This window comes from Pungitius pungitius, chromosome 18 (assembly GCF_949316345.1).
Source record: "Pungitius pungitius chromosome 18, fPunPun2.1, whole genome shotgun sequence".
NCBI classification, from domain to species: Eukaryota; Metazoa; Chordata; class Actinopteri; order Perciformes; family Gasterosteidae; genus Pungitius; species Pungitius pungitius.
Window position 1 is genome coordinate 6,077,646 of NC_084917.1, and position 20,705 is coordinate 6,098,350.

Genomic DNA, 20,705 nt, shown 5'->3' on the forward strand with positions numbered 1-20,705 from the left:
ATAATAATAATATAAATATATATTTATAATATAATAATATAATATATATATTTATATTTACCTATTTAAAATAACTGGAAGATTTTCCAATCAGCTTGGATTTTCTTTTGCTATCTTCCACAAATTCCTGAAGGGCCACAACAATCTTTGGCCTACATTTGAGACTAAACTAACTGACCCCGACTACACTATCAATACTAGTTTAACACATCAACATTGTTAAGCCACGGGGGGGGGGATTATATCCGATAAGACAAATGACATACCACAGAGATCAGACCCCACAGCCATGCAGTGCACTCAACCAAAGCACAACCATGGCTAGCTCCACTGGTTATTTAAGCTTCACCCACACCCAGCTGAAGGGTGGAGTGGTGGTCTACTACGTCATATCCTAACACAGCTCAGTCTTTCTTTATGGACCGCAGGGATCGGGAGATTTATCTTGAGGTAATGCAATACTTTTTGCGAGGTCACGCAAAAGTTTTCAAATAATAGAACATTGATCTTGCTGGGTTCTTTATTTTCTAAAAAAAAGCAGCATAAATCCTGCAACTTCGACCGCAAATGTGAATGTGATCTCCAAAGTCTCCAAACAGTGAACAGCATCTCACCTCGTCGTCTTTATACCAGGACAAGGACTCGGCCGTGAGGACAAACCAGTACTCCTTGGCTCCTCCCTTCATGATGCTGATGTTGTTGATGGTCAGCCAACCCTTCCTGATCACCTGAGAGACACACAGACAAACACAGTGAAGGGGACAGTAAATAATACACGGCGGACTCAGATCATCATACGTTCCACTAACTGAGCGCCCTACTCGTCACTTTACGCGTGTAACACACATACGTAGCTGTGCTAACATGTACGCGCTCAAATGTGATGTCACTTCTTCTAGTGGAGATAAGAGGCGACGGCCACAAACAACAGCAGGGTGACGCACACCTACACGACCTGACACATTCCTCACACTCTCCACCAAACAGAAACTATATAGACACATACAGTAGCATGGTGTGCGTGTTATTTACCTTGAACCGATCGCTAACTCCTCTTTCCGGCTGAATGAGAATGTGGAGAGAACGCCAACGCAAGGCATTTTAGTAAAGGCCAAGTACACAATGTTGGTCAGGTACCGGCACATTAAAGCTGGCTGCTGGGACGGCAGCAAAGGGGACAGCCAGCAAGACGGGTGGGGGGGGGGGGGGCATGGGAAGTTAAGGAGGCTACAACAAGGATGATCCATGTCAAACCTTTTCGAGGCCATGCAATGAAATGCAGGAGCCGGACTGGTTCATACTGTACGTGCTTCTCAAAAGGGAACTTCGGAGGACTGAGCTTGCGTTTAATTTCTTCCTGAATTACTCCTCTTTTAGAGAAAGAGTTATAGTTCCACACTGTACGACCGTGTCACATTTTATATTCTATAACCGGCTTTTTTATTTAAGATTAGATTTACAGATCAAAAATGAAATGATAATTCAAATCACTTCCAACCACAGATTTATTTAAACAGTTGTGTGCGGGTGTCCTGGAATCCATAGTCATTACACAGCTGTTTCAGAGGGCTTTACAATCTGGACAATATCCTTAGACACAGAATATGGTTGGTTATGTAAAAAGGCCTTACTGTTCATCCCTGCACATCTGCACTCATCTGCATCATTGTTATACATTTCCTCCGATTTATTCGTTCAGCATATGTATTTGTTGTTTGTAAAAAAGTCTCAGATCTGGACAGAAGCAGCGGGGTCAGCTACATCCATCCGTTGACAGGAAGTGAAGATCACCACTTTGTTTATTACGTGCCCCTGACCTCTGACCCCAGGTCCGGGTGGTTGTTATTACAACTGACAACCATCGAGGTGACATATCTCTAGCATGCTGCGGGGGCTTCATTCCCTCTGGTCTTCTGGAGGAATTGAAAAAGGCAGGTCACAGAAAAAGGGCGCAGAGAGTCTAGTGACGTGTGAAGAAAAAAAAAGAAGATCTCTCGAGATGCAATTCAAGATCACATGAGTGACTATCTCTCTCGGGGGGGGGGGGGGGGGGGGCTTCTCATCGCCGCCAATGCAAACTGTCCTTGTTGCGTTGAAGTGCAGCTCGGTATTCTACACAACACTTGACATTATGTAGTGAAAAAAGAGAGGAAAAGGGCAGCAGCCAAGCATCCCCCCCCCCCCCCCCCCCCATTACAGCCAGCTGCCCACCGACTGGGAGTTCTGGTATCATGAAGCTCATTTCATAGACACACACGCGTCGATCATTCCACTGTCACACACACACAAGTGTACACATGTATGTGTGTTCTGACATGTGCAGAGCGTGAAAAAGAGCACATACGCAAGAAAGCCTACCTGAGACAGTGTGTGTGTGTGTGCACACACGCACACACACACACACACAGTCACACACACACACACAACAACTCACCATGATCTCATCCTGAAGCAGAGCAAGAGAGGGAGAAAAAGAGGACGAGACACAACAAAACGAGAAATCACTCAGAGGAAACAGCAGGCAGGGAAACCACTACAGCTGAAGAGAATAAGAATAAAAAATAAAATGTAGAAAAAGATGTTTTCAGAGGCCAGTAGAATGCAAATCATGCAACACATTTGATCTCAGACGTACTGTATATGATCTGATATTGTGACCCATCTGAAGCAGCCACTGGGTGTTTGTCAGTCTACGTAGTGTTTGTCTGCTAATAATTTAAGCACACAGCAAAAAAAAAAGGTTTACTGGAAAGTAAAGCCACGACAAAAGGCAGGGAAATTTGGATTTATTTTTGTATTTCCTAAAACTTCTGCTTTCCTAACATGCACATCTGCACGTACTTAAATACAAAACAAAAAAACTTCAAAGAAAAAAGAAGAAAGAATCAGTTTGCAATCCAGATAAGAACAACTGCTTTCCATTGGCGTGCGACGTGTACATGAGCTGTACAGGGCTGCATTGTGTAGGACGTGGATTTTTGCCCAGGGTAACAAGACACTGTGCAGTTGTGCTAAATCTAGCATAGAGCCGAGTGGTAACCTTCTTATATTCAGTCTATGGCGCTAATGAAAAACGGTTTGAAGTTCAGCTGTCACGTTGCCGGGCAACCCAGGACCCTACTGGAGGGGTTCAGTCTGGAGTCGTGTTGCTGGACCGTGACCTGTAAAGTGCAGTTTCGGGGTGTCTTTGCCGGACATGATGGTATGTTTTAGTGTTATCAAAGTACCTGGTTGCCAGCTGCTTTCTTCTTGTTCATTTGGTTGATCCTCTGCTGAGCGCTGCACAACAAAGCACATCGGGAGAAAATGGATTTCTGCAACTGCGAGTGCACACAAAGCGCGGCAAACGCAGCAGTGACTTTTTTTACCCTCTGTGACGAAGAAGAGAAAACACGTAGAAGCTTACTTGGCAAATCCAATGAAGTCCTCGTGGTTGGTGTTCATGTAAGACAACTCGATGTCTATCAACAGCATCACCTGAACAGAGAGAAAGAGAGATGTTTGAACAGAAATGGAGAAAATATATATAACAATATATGCTGAATTATATAACTATAATTTTTCTTTTTTATGTGTTACCTGGTTCTTAGTGCGGTTTTCTCTGTCTCTGATATGCTGGGTGACAATTCTCTCCATCTCCTCTCTCAAACTGGGATACTGAGCCAGCTGTGAGCACAGAGCACAGTGGATAGGCAGCAAAAAACAGACGCGCCAACAATCACAAATTTACGTACAGACGCAACACTGGATTTTCAATCTCAATAAGAGACAACACATTACAACAAATTATGTTAAATGAACATGAGCAAACATGTTATGTTATGCAGAATTGATCCCAGACTTAGCTCTAGTCTCTGCATACCCTGACCAGTGGATTTGAGATTAGAATGGATTTTCTGTGCGAAATGTCTACCTATCGGCAACAATTAACAAATGCAAAGGAATAGTGCAAAGTCTGTGATATTACCACACAAACAGAATAAACAATGTTTCTGGCAGAAAAGCTTCTTTTTCCCGGCACACTGTGGGTGCTTTTTTCCATGAGCTCATTGCAAACCCACGAATGCAGACATTGGTGGGTCTCCAGTGAGACACAAACACATTTGGAGAAGTGTGAGGAAAAAAGAAAAATCCTAAACCCAAAAAATTGCAGCGCAGGAAAGAAAGATGTATGCTGTTTTTCTTGCAGGTTACAATGCATCTTTCATGTCTGTCAGCTGGTTTTATCGGTAGACTGGTGTGAGTTGATTTACTGCTTCCTGGATTTGGTTCAATTACAAAGTAGACAACATCCATAATGAATAGTGTGCTGCATGAGTGAGTCCTAAAACCCCCCAATGTGTTTGCATTTTTTGGTTATGGTTCCCTCATTTCAAAGTCAGACCGTTTTTTGAATGAGTTTTGGTTAAACCCCTTAAATGAGGTCTGTGGTTAACACAAGTTTGGCAGATTTTGATGTTTTGTTTGACAAAAATACATCAGTCAAAATAAAAACAATTTAGTTTTGAAGCTATTATAGCTATAAAAAGGTGAGTGGCTTAAAGAGACTAAAGAAAACGCCATCACGTCGACGTACTTACGCTTCTATATACTTTACGTTTCTAGAAATGTTTTTCTTTCACACTCAAGCACGCCGTCTAAAAAGAGCCACAAATCTTTTTTTGTAAATTCAATTCCTTTACAGCACCTCGTTAGTTTCAGGTGTCGACAGTTTAGTCAAATAACTCAATTTAATTTTTGGACATTTTGATAATTATTTGATGTGATTTGATAACCATCTCATTAATTTACTCCAATGCTAGAGAATTGTGAAAAAAAATGACATGAAAGTAAAAAATGTACAAAAAAAACAACACAACTTATTCTAATTGAAAGTTGCATTGTAACAAGAAGAGTCTCAAAAGCTTATAAAAGCTAGTGATGCGTTCTGTGTTCAGTAAACCTGACACAGAAGCTCAAAACTGAAAAAGTTTTCTGTTTTTTACAAACAAGGCAGCGCAGAAGCACAGTGATTCAAACTAACATGCAATGCAAAGGAGCAGGGAGGGAGGGATGAGAGAGAGGATGATGGAGGAAGACTTCCAACTGACCCCTTTGTGGATTTTCCCAAACACTGTATATTAATATACAGTCTCTTTAAAGACAGTTTGTCTCTGAAAGTGAAATCAAGATAAAAGTGTGACAGAGAAGAGAAATCCAAAGGAGGTCCCGCTGTCTTTGGGTCATTTGCTTTGCAAGGAAGCAGCCGGTTAAAAGGGTTAGAAGACCACAGGATGGAGAGGACAAAAGAGAAATAAAATGAGAAGTAGGCTCAAAATACGTCAGTCGGTCAGTGGGTCTAACTACACAATCCAGGCAATCCACTATAAATCACACTGATTAAAACAGAAATAAATAGGATTCTGATTAACTAAATCAAAAAGGGATTTTCAGACATCATGAGGACAAATATGAAAAATAATTATCTAACATGCAGGTTGAGAGGGAGTCAATATAAGGCCAGTAACCGACAGAAGACAAATGACAGATACATTTGGATAACAATGCAGACTAAATAGTCTCAGTAGTATACGTGGAGTGAGGATAGACCGATATCTGGAAGCTCATGTTTATGACCAATGAAATACCTGCAATACTAACAGCATTCCCATGAGCCTCGGCTTAACTTGCTTAACACTGATTAGAAACAGTTATCATGCTAATGCTCTCCACTAAGATGATGATGCTAATAGACCTGGTCAAAAGCATTGCATCACATGTGAACCTGTTGACATAGTACAGGCTAGACCACACAGAAATGCTTGCTTAGCTGTATATTCTGTGGAACATTTGAGGGCATTTTGTGCATTTTTGTAAAATATTCTCTAAAAAAACAAAAGTAGAAGTCAACATCTTAGTTTTTTGTTGCAGTCTTGGACTTAATGTTAAAAGTTCTGCTGTTTATAAAGAGTAAACCTCAGCACTTTTTAAGAACAGTAGGGAGAAGACAGCAGTTCAGGCCCGTTTTTCTTTCTCACACATCTCAACGTGTGAATGCTCAGCCATCGGTCTACCCGTACCATTTTATCAGAGAGTGAAAGCCCCTCGGTTTCTCTCTGGCCTTTTACCTTTTGACTACCCTTTCGTATGGTGGAGATGAGCTCGCTCACAACCATATCTACACACTTCAGTGTGGGCTCCTTCAGCTTTTGGATCTGCTTTTTCACTATGGCCTCAAAGGCCAGGTCAGGGGTGAACAGCCCCGTCCTGTAGGGATAGGCAAGGAGCGCGCGAGAGAGGAGTCAAAATAAAAAGAAGACAAAAGAAGGTTGGAGAGAGGGAAGATGCAAATTAAGAGTTGGAGAGATACATTAAGGGATGGGTAGAGAGCCGATGAATCACAAGGGAGTCAACATAGATTAAGAGGGGACAATAGTCGGATGGTGTAAGATTTAAAAAAAAAAGAAGACAAGGAGAGGTATGGAGGTGTGGGGGGAGGAGGGGGAGGGAGCACAGAAGGAAGGAAATGCAAGTGAGACATTTGGTAACCGCTGGATGCATTCCATAACAAAACAGTGCTGGAGTCTCTCTCTCTCTCTCTCTCTCTCTCTCTCTCTTTCTCTCTCCGCCAATAAGGAGCAAACATACAAAGTAAAGAAGACAGAGAGAGAGACGAGGAAACAGAGAGAGCTCCCGGCCTGCCACGACCCCACCAGCCCAAAAACCCAAAAGCGATGCACCGCCAGCGGGCCACAGCTGGGCACCCCGACGGTGTTCAGCCAGCGCGGCCCCGTCCCTTTATTTCACCTGCTGCAGTCCAACCGCTGTGGAAATTGTTTGGTCACAGTGGGTCCATTTGGCAAACGACTAGCCTAGGTTTTTTTTTTTTACCCTTTTGGCCACACTCACAGGCGTCTGTAGCTGAGAGCGCGCGGCCCCAGGGGCCCGTTGGAGATTGAGTTCAAACGGAAACAGCCGCGGCTCCTGTCTGCTGAAGGTGCATAGCTGCGGCCTCGCGCACCGGGCGGAGTCTGGGCGCTGAGGTCATCAAATAGCGCTGTCGTTACCCGAAGAGTCAAGGAGTCAAACTAAGACGAGATGTGACTCGAGGACCACTCGGGTAAATTAATAAAAATCAATTCCAAATCCCTCCAAAGAGGTGATCGTCTCTTTTCTTTACCGGGAAGCTTGCACAGAGGCGGCCTCAGGACAGACAGGAGGTGACCCAATTCCACAATAAAAATATGGTTTAACCTGTCCAAACAAAAGAACATATTGTGCACAGATGATAACGTGTTAAAGAATTCATATGGAAAATAGTATTTCTAAGTTCCGTACGAGTTTGATGTATGTCAGCACAATTTTTGCATACGTGTTATTGTTTCCTGTTGGTGAGAAACATATATACTGACAGTGCAGTACACTATGACAGCATGTAGTAAAACAATCTTAGCACATAGTGTGGAATTGGGACGCCAGTGTAAAATAAGTTCTGCTCTGTCACTGAATCCTTTTTTTCTTTTACGGGAGCAACGATATTCTGATGACCGCTCAGCCTCCACACGGGTTTACTCAAACACAGCTGTCTACCGCGAGGCCATTCTGTCCAGCCAAACGGGCCCGAGGCGACACAGTAGGCAGGCGGGCAGGTAGACCACCCCGCCCCTCCAGGTGTCCCCTCGCCGTCCAAAAAAAGGCAACAACAACAACAACGACGAGGGCTGGAGAGAGCTAGGTGGTTACAGCAAAAGGGAGCGAACACTTTACAGAGGAGGGTTGGAAATACAAAAGAAAGTTGTCCACACAGTGATCCACTGTTTGCTATCATTTTTTTTACCTTCTTGGTACACTGCCTAACCGTTATGACTAGCTCAGAAATGACCATGTCCACACATTTGGCGCAAGGCTCTTTAATCTTCCCAATCTGCCTTTTCACAATGGTCTCAAAGGCCATGTCCGGGGTGAAGAGGCCAGTTCTGCCCGACAGAAAGAGAAGCAGCCACAGGGCCAAACAAAGAAGGGCGTGGTGGAGAGACAGAGAGAGAAAAGGGGGTTTGGGTAAAGAAAAGAGTGTTAATTGGAAATAATTATCCCCCCCCCCCAAAAAAAAAACATAGACACAAATTAGACAGAGAGAGAGAGAAATAGAATGGAGATATAAAACTAACAAATATCACTCCATTTTCCCTCAGGTGTAAATAGTTGGTGTGTCAATGACAAGCCTGTGTTATCCAACAAGATAAAGAAAATGTAATCTATTGCATTTTAACATTGACGAAATGTACAGCTATGAATATGGACTCACTACATTTCTTTTTAACTTAAATTTAAATTTATGAAGCAAAATTCAGTTGAAATCTCTACATACGACCACTGATAACAGCCAATTATCAACAAACCTCCAGACATTACCATTTATTACTACCTATAGCATCCTACCCATAATACTATACAATATATTTTGTACATTCCACACAGGCTTGTCATGTCTGCTGCTTCTCACTACATCCTGTTATAATCTGTTTCAGACGCACCAAACTATGCCATCAGTATTCAGCAGAGGTCTTTGTGATTAGATAAGCAACGTCAGTTAGATGCGGTCTGACCAGCAGAGGTGACGGGGATGGAGAGAGAGAGAGGGGGGGGGGGATTTGAAGGGCGGACGTGCCTGATTCCATGAATGTTCTTGATGGCGTAGCTGATCTCCTTGCGGAGCTCTTTCTCATCGAACTCCATCTGCGAAAGCAAACAGAGACAAACAGGTAGGATTACGTGTAGTAAAATACATCATTTTTCTCACCGAATCCTCAAAATCGGTTCAACTTATTTGCGCCAGCACAATGTCGGCCAAGAACAGTTCACGGGGAAACGTTGACAACGGCTGAATTACTGACACACCCTTCACTATTTCTTAAATGTCTCTGCTGCTGTTGAGATAGAGTCTGTTGCATATACTGCATCGTCGAAAGTACGATGAGCCGATCTTCTACACAACCGTTGTTTTTTTTATTCCCACTTACCTCGACAAAGTTTCATATTTCCCTAAAAGCATTCTAAACATTTAAAGCATATTTATTTTATGAGCCAAGCTTCTGGTTCAGAAGCAACCTGCTCTGTTGTTCTCTCAGTGGGAAACCGAGGCCTCGGTCACGGGCAGTATAAGATTTATATCCTCAGAGGGAGGATGAGAGAGGACGAAGGAGAGACGTGGATTAAAGGAGGGAGAGGAATGAAGAGACGGCTGGAAGGGCCGAATGAGAGAGAACGAGAAAAAAAAGATTGTAGCATGTAAAACAGGGTTTGAGGTAAAAAAATAAAATAAAAAAGGGTTAGAGGGGGACGGAGGTCGGGGGAGGTGGATGAAGGGAGGACAGGCTCGGGGGCTAAAGCGATGTGAAAGGTGAACAGAGAGGATTCGTATGATGACGGAGCGAGAGAGGCAGAGGGATGGAGGCGAGGAGGGAGAAGTGAGAGTGAAGTCGCCGCTAAATTGAGAGGGGAGTAAAATGCGGAATGTTTCAGAAAAGCCCCAAATCAGAATCCTGAGGGAGGTCTTCTCCCCTGCCGAGGCACGTTCCCCAAGAGGGAGAGCCGTGATGATGAACAGACCACGGAGAGATGTTTGTCAATCCGAGCAAATTCCTTTACTTTTGGATGATCTGCAGGACTTTATTTAAACTTTGCTTTATGTCCAAATGAGTCAGGACAACCACAATTCTTTTTTCTTCTAGAAACTAAACTGGCTAAATGAGAATAAAAAGTTCCCACAAGCCTGTCAAACGTTTTAAAGGATTTGTGGGCTTCAGAATCTCTTGTGCACAAATATTTACAGCTTTAAAACTGGCGTGTTTGGGTTTTGGTGGTTAGGCCAAAGTCTCATGTTTCTCTCTATTGCAAATACATCCTGGGAATCCCTTACACTACTTCGTGGTGTTACAATTTGTACTATATTTTGAGATTTTAGTTGTTTTTTATTATGTAAGTGTAGGATCTGGATAAAACTCAATTTTTCAAACCAAATCACACACAAGGGAACAAACCATCTGACACACACACACACACACCTTGACCAGTTCGAAGGGGAAGCGTTCGTGGAAGATGCGATTGATCCTGGCCCCCCCCGACAGCTCAGCTGTGTCAATCTGGTCCCCGGAGCCCTCTATGCATTTCTCAAAGTCCACAGAGAACTGCTGCACCATCCTGCAGGGAGGGCGGAGATGTCACTTCATCCATTACTCTGTTTTTTCCATCCGACACTCGGGTCCTGGATCTACTCACTGGAGCAGAGCCTTGGTCTTGCGGGACGGATCGTCGGGCCTGAAGTTCTTGTACTCCTCCACCTCCTTCTCAATGGAGAGAAGCTGACTTTGCAGCTTGGTCCGCAGATTAGGCAGCGTGTCCCGGATGTGGTTGGTCAGTTGCTGGGCAGGTCAAAGGTCAGAGTTAGATCACTGGGAATGTTGAGGATTGTTTTTTGAAGACGTTACACACCTGATTGAGGATTTTCTGGAGGTAGGGAGTCCCCATGCGGTCAGCCAGGTGTCTGTACGAAGGGTGGGAGAGGAAAAACTTCCTCTCAGCAGTCATAGCGGCGTTGATGTCCTTCCTGCCATCGATGTCCTTCTGGCTCCTGTTCACCACACCGATGTAACCTGGACAGACGGGAGCCCCACAGACATTTACAATTCACTCTGTTTGTGGTGACAATGGCAGAAAAGTCAGTCTTGCGGTATTTTATCACTTCTCTGAATTCTTTTTTTTATAGCAGTCTTGAACATATTCAATATTTGTGGTCTGAAGTGAAATTTGACTGGAAGAAAGCATCATCATTTATTAGGGCTTTTTCATTTTCTACATGCACTATGATCCGAGTTTGTGTAGCCAAACCAAAAAGGAACATCCCCTCTAGAATAAAACCGCTTTAAATTGTGTATAACAATGTTTAGGAAACCCCCATCTTAGGAGAAATGCGATTCCACAAAAAAAAATATAGACAAAGGATGAATAGAGAGAACAGAGAGAAAGGGGGTGAATTAATGTCTGAATGTGAGAGAGCTATAGTTCAGCCGGGATCCTATTTTACCTCCCGTTAAGTTTTCTCACGCATCACTTGGTTTGAGGCTGTTTCACGCTCTATAACTAATGAAACTTTAAGCCAGCCGCCTTGTAAATGTGGACATTCAGATAAGACAGAGAGAGAGAGAGAGACGAGGAGTAAAAAAAAAGGAGGGGGACGTCGAGAAAAAAAACTGAAAGGACATGGAAAATATTAAAGAGCACATGCCGGAGTTCTAACCAAGTGGAAATGGAAAAGAAAAGTACCACATCAGCACATTGCAATAAAGGAGAAGATACACACAAGTCCTTTTCCAACACAGAGCTTTTCGCTTTTCCTCCTTCGCTGCTTCTGCTCTTCAACTCTTCCCCCTTTCTTTCTGTCGGTTGAATTCCCAGTCAGGCCACTCTTATCACACAATTCCCTCCAATCTTTGTCCATGTTATTTTTTGTTTTTTTTCCCAGTGTTTGGAGCGTTGCTCATTTTCGGTACGATCGCCTCACCACCACAAGGGGGAAACAGCGTGTCAACGCGTGGTGCCTCAGTGTGTGTGTGTGTGTGTGTGTGTGTGTGTGCTCACCCCTCCTGAGCGGCAGCAGCTTGTTCTCCAGGATGTCCTTAGCATCTGTCCCCTCGTCCATCAGGTCCAACTTGGTGATCACACCGATGGTCCTCATGCCTACATGCACACACACACACACACACACACAATGATATTCAGTACAAGAAGAAAGAGGCAAATAAACGTCAGGAGTTGTAGTAAAACTAAAAGTTATTGTTAAAAGTGTATTATTGTATGGTGGAATTTTTTGTGTAAATAGCATTAATTGGTGTTCAAAGTGACATTCATGTTTCACATGAAAAGGAGCACAAAACACACAGACAAAACAGCTGAAGTGATTGTTTGTTTTAGTGTGTGTGTGTGTGTGTATGTGCATGCTCACCCTGAGGGTCGACCTCTTTGGCAATCTTCAGAGCATCCGAGTTGGCCAGATCCGAGTTGGCCGGGGAGACGGCCAGCATCAGGCAGTTCTCTTTGGTGACAAACTGCATCAGCATTTCTCTAATCTGGGCCTCGATGTCTGCGGGCTGGTCACCCACCGGCACTTTGGTCATCCCCGGCAGGTCCACCAGGGTCAGGTTCAGCACTGAGGGAAGAACGAGGAGAAGGAGTAAGCGAAAAACGAAGAGAGCTTCCTCAGATAAATAAAAATAAAAAGCTCCTCTGAGGAAAAATGGTCTCACCATTAGGGGAGTAGACCCGCAGGTTGATGGGCACGGCCGAGATGCCCTTGTTGGCCCCGGTGATGCGGTCGGTCTCCGCCTCGATCTCCTGTCGGACCTCATCAAAATCCACAAACTTTTTGCCCTTACAGTGAAGGAACTCAGCGTATTCTGGAGGGGGGGGTGAAAAATGTACATTTATTTAAAGTGGAAATGTGGAAAAAGGGGGGAAATTTCCCATTAATGGCAATATTCCAAATTCATTACACATTTTGATGGATTTTGTAACTTTAGCATCATGTACCATATAATCTGCTAGAGATTTTATTAGCATCTACTGTAGTAACTACCTGGAGCAGCTAAATGTTGTGTCTTTACTGTGGTCTTTTCCCTGATAAATCAAAGGATACTCACTGAAGGGGGAAAAGGTTTTGCTGTAGATATTGAATGTCAAAATGTGGGTGGGATGTTGTTGTTGTTTTTTTACCTGTGGGACAGTTCATCAGCTGCAGAACCAAAGGACGGCGAGTCACAATGCCAGAACCCCGGGGAAGGAAATCCCTGTGAGACAACCGGGGGGGAGGGGGGGGGGCGTTAGCAAGCAAGATGCAACCACAACAACGTGGAGGGGAAACAGTGATATGAAGCAGCAAACTGTGTAAAGTAAAACTGGAACATGAGTCAGTGACAACGAATCCTGAGTCTTCGCCAAGTACGGACGACGACGAGTGTTAACACGTGGGTGTTTGTGTGAGCAGCGCACTGCCGAATAACAACAAGTCCACAACGCACAACGCCGCCCGACACTCAGCACCTTCGCCTTCTAAAGGAATGCAGGCCTGTGATGTGATGTTCTCTGTGATGTTCTCTTAGCAATTCAATTACTGAAAATAAACAACAAATAGAGCAATTATTTATTATTAGTGTTGCCTGTCTCTCATGTCTATTTAGCAAATTAAACAGCCAAACACTGCCCTGGTATGTCACAGGTGTAAAGTGCGTGTTTACGAATACACAAAAGTGTGTGTCCATATATATGTGTTTCCTTTTTTGAGGGTGTTCAGCTGCTTACACAACATCGTAGTCACCTTCGCCTCCTGTACCGTGTGCTCCTCAACCAGCTGACGGGACAGTTCTTATACAGTGAGGCTGGTTGTGTGTCTGTGTGCAGTTGTGCGCGCGCAGCAATAATGAGGGGCTGCTGTATACGTGGAGAGCCACTGAAACATGGGTCAGCTGAGTTTCCTTTGGATCAAAACTGGAACCTAAACTAGAAAAAGCTAATTCAGCAAATCATCATGTTTAACACTATCCTATATATATATATAATGTTTGTGTATTGAGTGTAAACTTGGGACTTACATCATAAGAATTTGGGCAACATTTTGGGAAATATTCATCCTCTGCTGACAGTGAGAAAAGAAGATCAATATCAGGCTGATGCCTTTGTGCTTTGCTCAGTTAAGCATTACGAACTGTGAGATGCGTGGGACAGACCTGAAAAGACATCACAACCACTGTTTGCTAACCCCCCCCCCCCCAACACAGGCTAAAATGGCCACAGCACCAATAGGGAGCTCCCTTATTGTTTCACTGTTTGTTGCAACAACAAAGCAAACTCTCTCTCTCTCTCTCTCTCTCTCTCTCTCTCTCTCTCTCTCTCTCTCTTGCTTATGTTCGTCCATGTGCCCATCATTGTAAGACCCCCATGTCCCACTCAGAGGAGAGGCATAACCGGTCAGACGAGAAACAGAAGGAATGTTGATAGACAGCAAAGACGAAGACAGATGTTAAGGTCATATTAGAATATACCTTTAACAAGCACTTAGATACAGTACAAGTGCATTCAGCAGTCAGCGCCTGTCTAAAAGCACTTTAACCCACTTCATTGTACAGGAACATCCATTAGGATCTTCAGTTTGACCGATCTATAGTCGGCTCTTTCTGTCTGTGTCTATAAAGGGTTGGTTGCTATGATAATACACACCATTTTACAGACAGGGTTAGATTTATTTCAATTCAATTAACAATAAATGTTCTCTCCCACATGGTTATTTGACCCTTCAACAGTTTCCTGATTCATTTTCCATGATTCACGATTCAGCTTCGCTGTTGGAGAGGCACAGCTGAACCCTGATCTGTTTCATCTATTTTATAGCATTTTGTTGTTTCCAATTCCAATGAGACAAAAAACGTTTAATTGAATAAAGGTACTGAGTCATTAATGAATTCTTTGATGCTTTGATTCTTTGACACACAAACATCTGGTGGGAAGCCAGATGCTGTGGAATAGTGACTCTCTGCTTCTATGTTGTGAACTGTACACATTTAGTGGTGTACAAAGTAAACACACAGAGTCAAGGACGTTCGCCCACACAGAGATGACCGATTCACTCAAGAGGAGAGAATTAAAACCAGCATAAAAGGGCTTCACATATTAAAGCTTTGTGTTTCACATTTCCCCATTTTTTAGGGGAACGTATGTCGAAGAATTGCCACAATAAATTACGTCTTAAACTAAATCACTTGCGTTGCGTTGTTTATTCTTGGCCCAATTTTTTTTGTTTTGGGTGACACTCAGGAAGAGAGAAAAGCCTGATAAAAGAGTGAAATACAACGTTTTTATAGGAAGGAGTGTAACAACTCGAGCTCTCTTCTTGTGCATCACATCACTGCCGATTCCCTGACACAGTCGGACGTTTAGCCTCATCTAATCCTGCTCTAACGCTCGCGGCAGTAACAACTCTGACATTAGTCAACCAGCACTAGCGGGCAATTTCCCTTCCCCAGCAGTGCTCGCGTCTTAAGATAGACGAGGCTCCTGTTTTTAGTGAGGAATTTTGACAACCGCACAGTGGCGCATCCGATGAAACGGCTGGTTGCTGGATGTCGTATGTCCAGATTAGACCAGAGCCAATGGGCGGACGTGCTACAGGTAAACTGTGGCCCAAAGAGAGATTAGTGATAATCCTCTGTAGCGGTATCTCCTCTTTTCTGCTGTGTCTCACTCAGTGCCATTTCAGTCTCATAGATTTTGTTTTAAAAAAAAGAGCCAAATGCTTAATAGTTTGTACAAATCAGAGCAGACATGATCATCTTAAAGGATGGTAAACTGAATGTCTTTGGGTTTCTAGAGCTGTTTGGACACAAGGCTGTGAAGGGCCTTTTTGACTGTTCTCTGACATTTTATAGACCACATCAATAGAGATACATTTTTCCGATTAATAGATGATGAATATATTACAGGCCTGTTGAAGCCCTAATATTAAATATAGCTAAATTAAATGCAATGTTCACAGACGTTTAAAATATCCGGTTAATAACATTTATTTGTTTAACAAAAGATTTATTTAGCGACTGAACACTGTGACTCCTTTTGCTTGTTATTATGACCAAATTATTCTATATTACTCGCTAAACATTAACAGTTAAATATAAGTTCCTTTCAATCAAATCATCAGGAAACTATGGACTATTTGAACAGATGAAACCTCAGAAAGTATCCTTTCCATCCTTTTCCTCTTTCCCGACCCAACCTTGAAACTACAGTGTTTATTTAAACATTTCATGCTGCGTAGTTTATCTGGTGGCCACATCGTCCTCTATGAGCCCTCAAAGGACTCTCCTTCTCCGGGTTTCTATTCTACTCTCCTCCGCTTTCACTTGGCCACAATGAAGGCTTTGAAGGAGCACTGCACCGCGCTTGCCTCTCACATGAGCGAAGCTGCCGCTGGTCCCTCTTACATAACGCATTGAAGCGGCGATATATTTCGTTAACTTAATCTCTGCGTGGGGGTCGGAGTGGTGATGGCAGCAGGGAGCTGGAATCGTCTGTGTTGTGGTGTTATGTTCCCGGTCTGTGCTCGTGTGCCAGCAGCCTTCACTGATGGCTTCGGTCGGCTGAGCTGCGACAGCCACAGCCTCCCGGGTTCGAGCCGTAGCGTGGTAGCGTTTGTGACCCTTTTCCACTCATTTCTCCATTTAACTCATTACTGAAAAAAAAAGTGCTCCTTCAGAGCCGTTTTATGGGCCTGGAAGAACGATGAATTGAGCTGTGCAGAAAACAAGGTGCATCAACAAAGAGCTTTAATGATATTTTCTATAATCCACCGTGATGAAAATGAAACCAGGTAACCTTGAATATCATACACGGGGGAAAAAATGGAAAGTGATGATCTATGTGTGTTGAGTATTTGATTTGATTTAGGGGAAGCCAATGTATCAGCTGTTTTGGGTAGAGCTGTCCGTGGTGCTGAACATGCATGATGTGTAGCAGGAATAGACAATTCTGACAATAACCTCTGGTTTCTTTGACGGCCTTTGATTGAAAGCTGTGTATTTTTTCAATCATCCACTTTTTCATTACAGTTATGTACAAAAGAAAAGCAACTGAAATCCTTCTGATCCTTTATCAGAATTATGATCTTGGAACATTTTGGTAAATAAAGCTTGTGATACAAAAATATAATATAAATAAAACACAATGCACTATAGAGAAAATGTTTCAACAAAAGATGTTTCCTCCGAAACTATAAACCCCTAAAAGACAACCAAATTCAACCTGCGGTTCAAGATAGAAACTGTGTTGCTTCTGGACAAAAGTCCCCATCTCCCCCCTGCAAGAGCTGGTTTTAACCAGCTGGCGGTTTTGGGCACTGGAGCCCAATGAAGCTTTGCTTGTGCTAATTAGACTCGTGGGAGGAACAGACTGGGGACATTTGCGGAAGGAGAATGTGAGGGTTGTGCTCCGCATCAGATTCGTGAGACGTCTTCTTCTCTGTTAAATCGCGTCACGCAGGCTGCTGGCACCAGAAGGCGGATGTAGAATGACGACTAGTCTGTACAGACACACCAGGTCTGGTCCTTTCTTCAGGAATCTGATCAATCAATTATCCTCAACGCATTTGTAAAGCAATTAATTGCTTCTTCAAGGCAATTATGAAGCTAAAGTGGCAAATATTCCCTGTTTTCAGTTTCTTACTGATTTGTGGCTATTGTCTGCTTTTATATCATTGTAAACCTAATACCTTTGGCTGTTGTTTACTATTTGGACTGATTCTGTCCTAGCCTAAATGATTAATTGATTTACTAAAAAAATAATCAAAAGATTAAAAACATTATGAAAATAACCATTAATAAACAGATAATCTACCACTGCACAAACAAATGAACATCTATATTGCTTTATTCAAATATATTCAAATATATGCATTACAATATATATACTATAATGTCTACATATATATATATATATATGTTATTCATTCAATAAGAAATGAAATAAAAGGCAGTTCACAAAGGCAGCTAAATACCTCTCCAATTGTAGAGAAGAAACGCATGGGTGAAAACAATGAATGAAGACAGATACCACCGGGAGCAACATTGTTTCGGAAGGCTTGAAGATGGCTTTCGTGATAACTGCGTCTTTGTCTCTCTCCTTTTAGTTTGACCTCGGTGCCGTTGCGTTGGAGTTGAGCACTTTTATCATTTAAAGCAACAAAGCACCTTTCAGGAGAGTTTGACCTGAGTGAGACACAAAAGGCTGAGAATGGGAATCAATGGACGGTGAGAAGTGAGCAATGAAAACAAGGCAGACACAAAAAGCCTCTGAAGGACGGACAAAGAGGAATATATCAGTTTGATTAGTGTCCTCAGATGTCCTATTGTACTGTAATGTGCATGTGTCACTACAGCTTGTCTACTGCTCGGTGGGCTGTCCTTGTCTCTGAGTCGCAGAGGTCGACTATGCTTCAAAATCAAATCCAAGCAAAGGTGTCACATCCCATCCAAAGTCAAGGTGAACTCCTTGCAACGATGTTTATACCATTCCTGAAGTTTCTTATTGTTGCCTAAAATGATTTCAGAGTAAATGGATTATGAAATAAGTGAAATAAATATCTCTCTGCTGTTCATAAATCTCCTTGCTATCGATCGACTGTGCTACTAATATAAGCAGACTGAGGGAAAACCAAGCTCTTTGTTTTTATTAAAATGAAAAAAAAAAGATTAAACTCATCATTGAAAAAAAGAGATTACTGTCCAAATAGAAGAAATCCATGTAAATGACTTTCCGAGTGCGTTTCAAGTGTGTATGTGTTGGTTTGAGCAAGATTAGATTACAACAGCGCAATGGGCCACTAGAGGAGCAGGAGGATGTGAGGACCTGATTGACGTCACTGCAGCTGGACCAGGGAGGCACTTACATCGACACACACAGGATGCAGATTCTACCGACACGTACAAACAAATCATTCTACACCTTCATTACTGAGTAATCACCTTGTGGTATTACGATGGTGTGTACCACTGCTCCCCCCCCCCCCCCCCGGGTTAGGCAACGTAATTAGGCACAAGCTGTTTCCATGACTACAGCTGGTTGAGTAGCAAAATCGTGGCCCTGCTGAAGAGATTGCTTCAACGGTGTTTGCTCCAAAGTGTTGTTTTAATTAGCTGCTATTTCAAAGAAGCATAAGAAGAGGCTCTTTTAACCACATCTTAAACATATCGAAACAAAGGACACTTTTACTCATTTTTCACATGGATGTGTGATGCAGGTTTAGGCTTCAGTGTTGTACAAAGCCTATCTCAAAGGTGCCAAGTTTTGAAAAAAGTAACTTTCCCAGAGTTCTGTAGCCCCAGCAGAACAGTGGGGAGCTTTTTAACCTGCATTGTGGGTAATGTAAGCTGCATATTATAAACAGGAAAATGTCCATCATCTCTTTCAAACTGTCTATTGTGAGTGGTACAACATTTTTGGAGTTCAACACTAAATGGGTGGGGTATACTTTAAACACAATAAATGGAGTTTTATAAACAAAACCTTCCACTGGTAGCATCATGTGACAATGGTCCACGACTATCGTTGTGGCCATGACGTGAACTATATGACTCTACTGTCAAAGGAACGCCAGACAATAGATTGAAGTGAGAGTATAAATCTGTTGCTACATTATGTGGTGGAATAGCAAACCCTGTTTAGTGGGGCTGGCTTGGAGCCACAGTACGACTACCCCCTGACCTTTGCTTAGGCAGGAAATACTGCTGAATCACACACTCACTGCATACGAGGGATTAAAAGTCCATGAACCCACAAAAAAAGATTCCCCGTCAAGTGAAACACAAGCAACCGGGCTGATAAACAGTTAGCCAGTGTTGTGCCCTCGGTAAGCTTGTAAGCACCGGCAGACAGATGGATGAGCTGAGCTGAAAGGGCTCAAAGCTCATAAGGACTCTCTCTCTCTCTCTCTTTCTCTCTCTCTCTCTCTTTCTCTGCAAGGTCATACTGCAGCATAAAGGATCAAATTTACTCCTTTTCCTTTGTATCAGCAGCAGAAAACAGTGCATGTTTGCTGATGAAGACTGACGAATCAACTCTCTCTCTCACACACACACACACACATAGAAACACGCACGTTGCACCCTTGCAACATAGCATGAGGGCTACAAAAACAGAGGCACGGTCACAGCAACACACAACACATCCTGCCTGCAACTGTATCTGCTGCACAGGAAGTGAGCTTCTGTGACGGACGTCATTGAAATAATGATGTCATTATTTAATGGTGTCATTTTAGACACGGTATGAAGTGTAGAACGTGACCAGGGGTGGTTTATCATGTGAAGTCGTCGGTTTGATCCCTGAATCGATCAGTCGACAGACACCTCGGTGAGGATTTATGTAGGCCTAGCTGTAAAATAATCTCCTCGCCTCGGTGTTGTGGCAAAAGAAAACGTGACAACACGATAGGGCTCGTGGATCCCGACCCTGCCTGAAGAACAACAGGAAGGGAGCGGGAGGGGGGACTTCTGGATGTGCGTGAGGTGTGAAACAACAACAACAAAAAATCCGATGCACCACCAACACGAGCTGCGGCCCGGAAAAAAGCCACTTACTTCCCGACGAAGTTCTCCAGCACCGAGCTCTTCCCCGCACTCTGGCCGCCCACCACGGCGATCTGCGGCAGGTCCAGGTTGGAGTTCTGCCCGATGGCGGAGAAGGCATCCTGCATGCGGTTCACCAGAGGAATCAAATCCTCCATTCCCCGGTTCCCCATCTTTGCGACGCCAAGGGGGGTTTCGTGTATCTTCCTTGTCGGAGCAGCGAGGGATTTATTTTCCCACTCCTCGCCGATCTTACGCTTAAAGGGCGGGTGTTTTTTTTGGTCTTTACTTTTCAATATGCCCCCCCCCCTCCCCCCAGTATGGACTGAGCCTCCTCGGCGTGTCGGACAATGTCGGCTGGGGGCTCCAGCGCGTATAGTCCGCACTCTTTCTGCACCCGAGCGCAGCAGCAGCAGGGGAGGATGAGGATGATCTCTTGTATTTCCCCCCCCCCAGGAGAGATCTCTGCAGTTCTCCACGCACACCGCTCGGTGGCGTGTCACCGGTTTACTTTCCCAGTAGTTGCCTGACATATTGTGCAGCTTACATCAAACCGTGTGTGTA

At 43.5% G+C, this 20,705-nt stretch overlaps 1 protein-coding gene across 8 annotated transcripts in view; it reads right to left on the reverse strand.

The window, feature by feature from the left end:
* Positions 1–20,598, reverse strand: part of dnm1a (dynamin 1a) — a 37,483-nt gene extending 16,885 nt beyond the window's left edge. For 4 of the 8 annotated variants that reach the window (XM_062558827.1, XM_037484180.2, XM_037484182.2 and 1 more), the window contains exons 1-15: positions 20,154–20,593; positions 12,748–12,821; positions 12,282–12,431; positions 11,981–12,184; positions 11,617–11,715; positions 10,471–10,631; positions 10,258–10,400; positions 10,044–10,179; positions 8,648–8,715; positions 7,817–7,955; positions 3,580–3,666; positions 3,407–3,477; positions 3,228–3,279; positions 2,435–2,446; positions 615–728 (exon numbers count right to left, since the gene is read on the reverse strand). In XM_062558827.1, coding sequence (XP_062414811.1) covers positions 615–728; positions 2,435–2,446; positions 3,228–3,279; positions 3,407–3,477; positions 3,580–3,666; positions 7,817–7,955; positions 8,648–8,715; positions 10,044–10,179; positions 10,258–10,400; positions 10,471–10,631; positions 11,617–11,715; positions 11,981–12,184; positions 12,282–12,431; positions 12,748–12,821; positions 20,154–20,314 — 1,671 coding nt within the window. In that variant the 5' untranslated portion in view covers positions 20,315–20,593. Of the gene's footprint in view, positions 1–614; positions 729–1,032; positions 1,063–2,434; positions 2,447–3,227; positions 3,280–3,406; positions 3,478–3,579; positions 3,667–6,107; positions 6,247–7,816; positions 7,956–8,647; positions 8,716–10,043; positions 10,180–10,257; positions 10,401–10,470; positions 10,632–11,616; positions 11,716–11,980; positions 12,185–12,281; positions 12,432–12,747; positions 12,822–20,153 lie in introns of all 8 variants that reach the window. The other 4 variants (XM_062558826.1, XM_037484181.2, XM_037484184.2 and 1 more) reach the window with 2 other exon arrangements.
* Between the last annotated feature and the right edge of the window lie 107 nt (positions 20,599–20,705).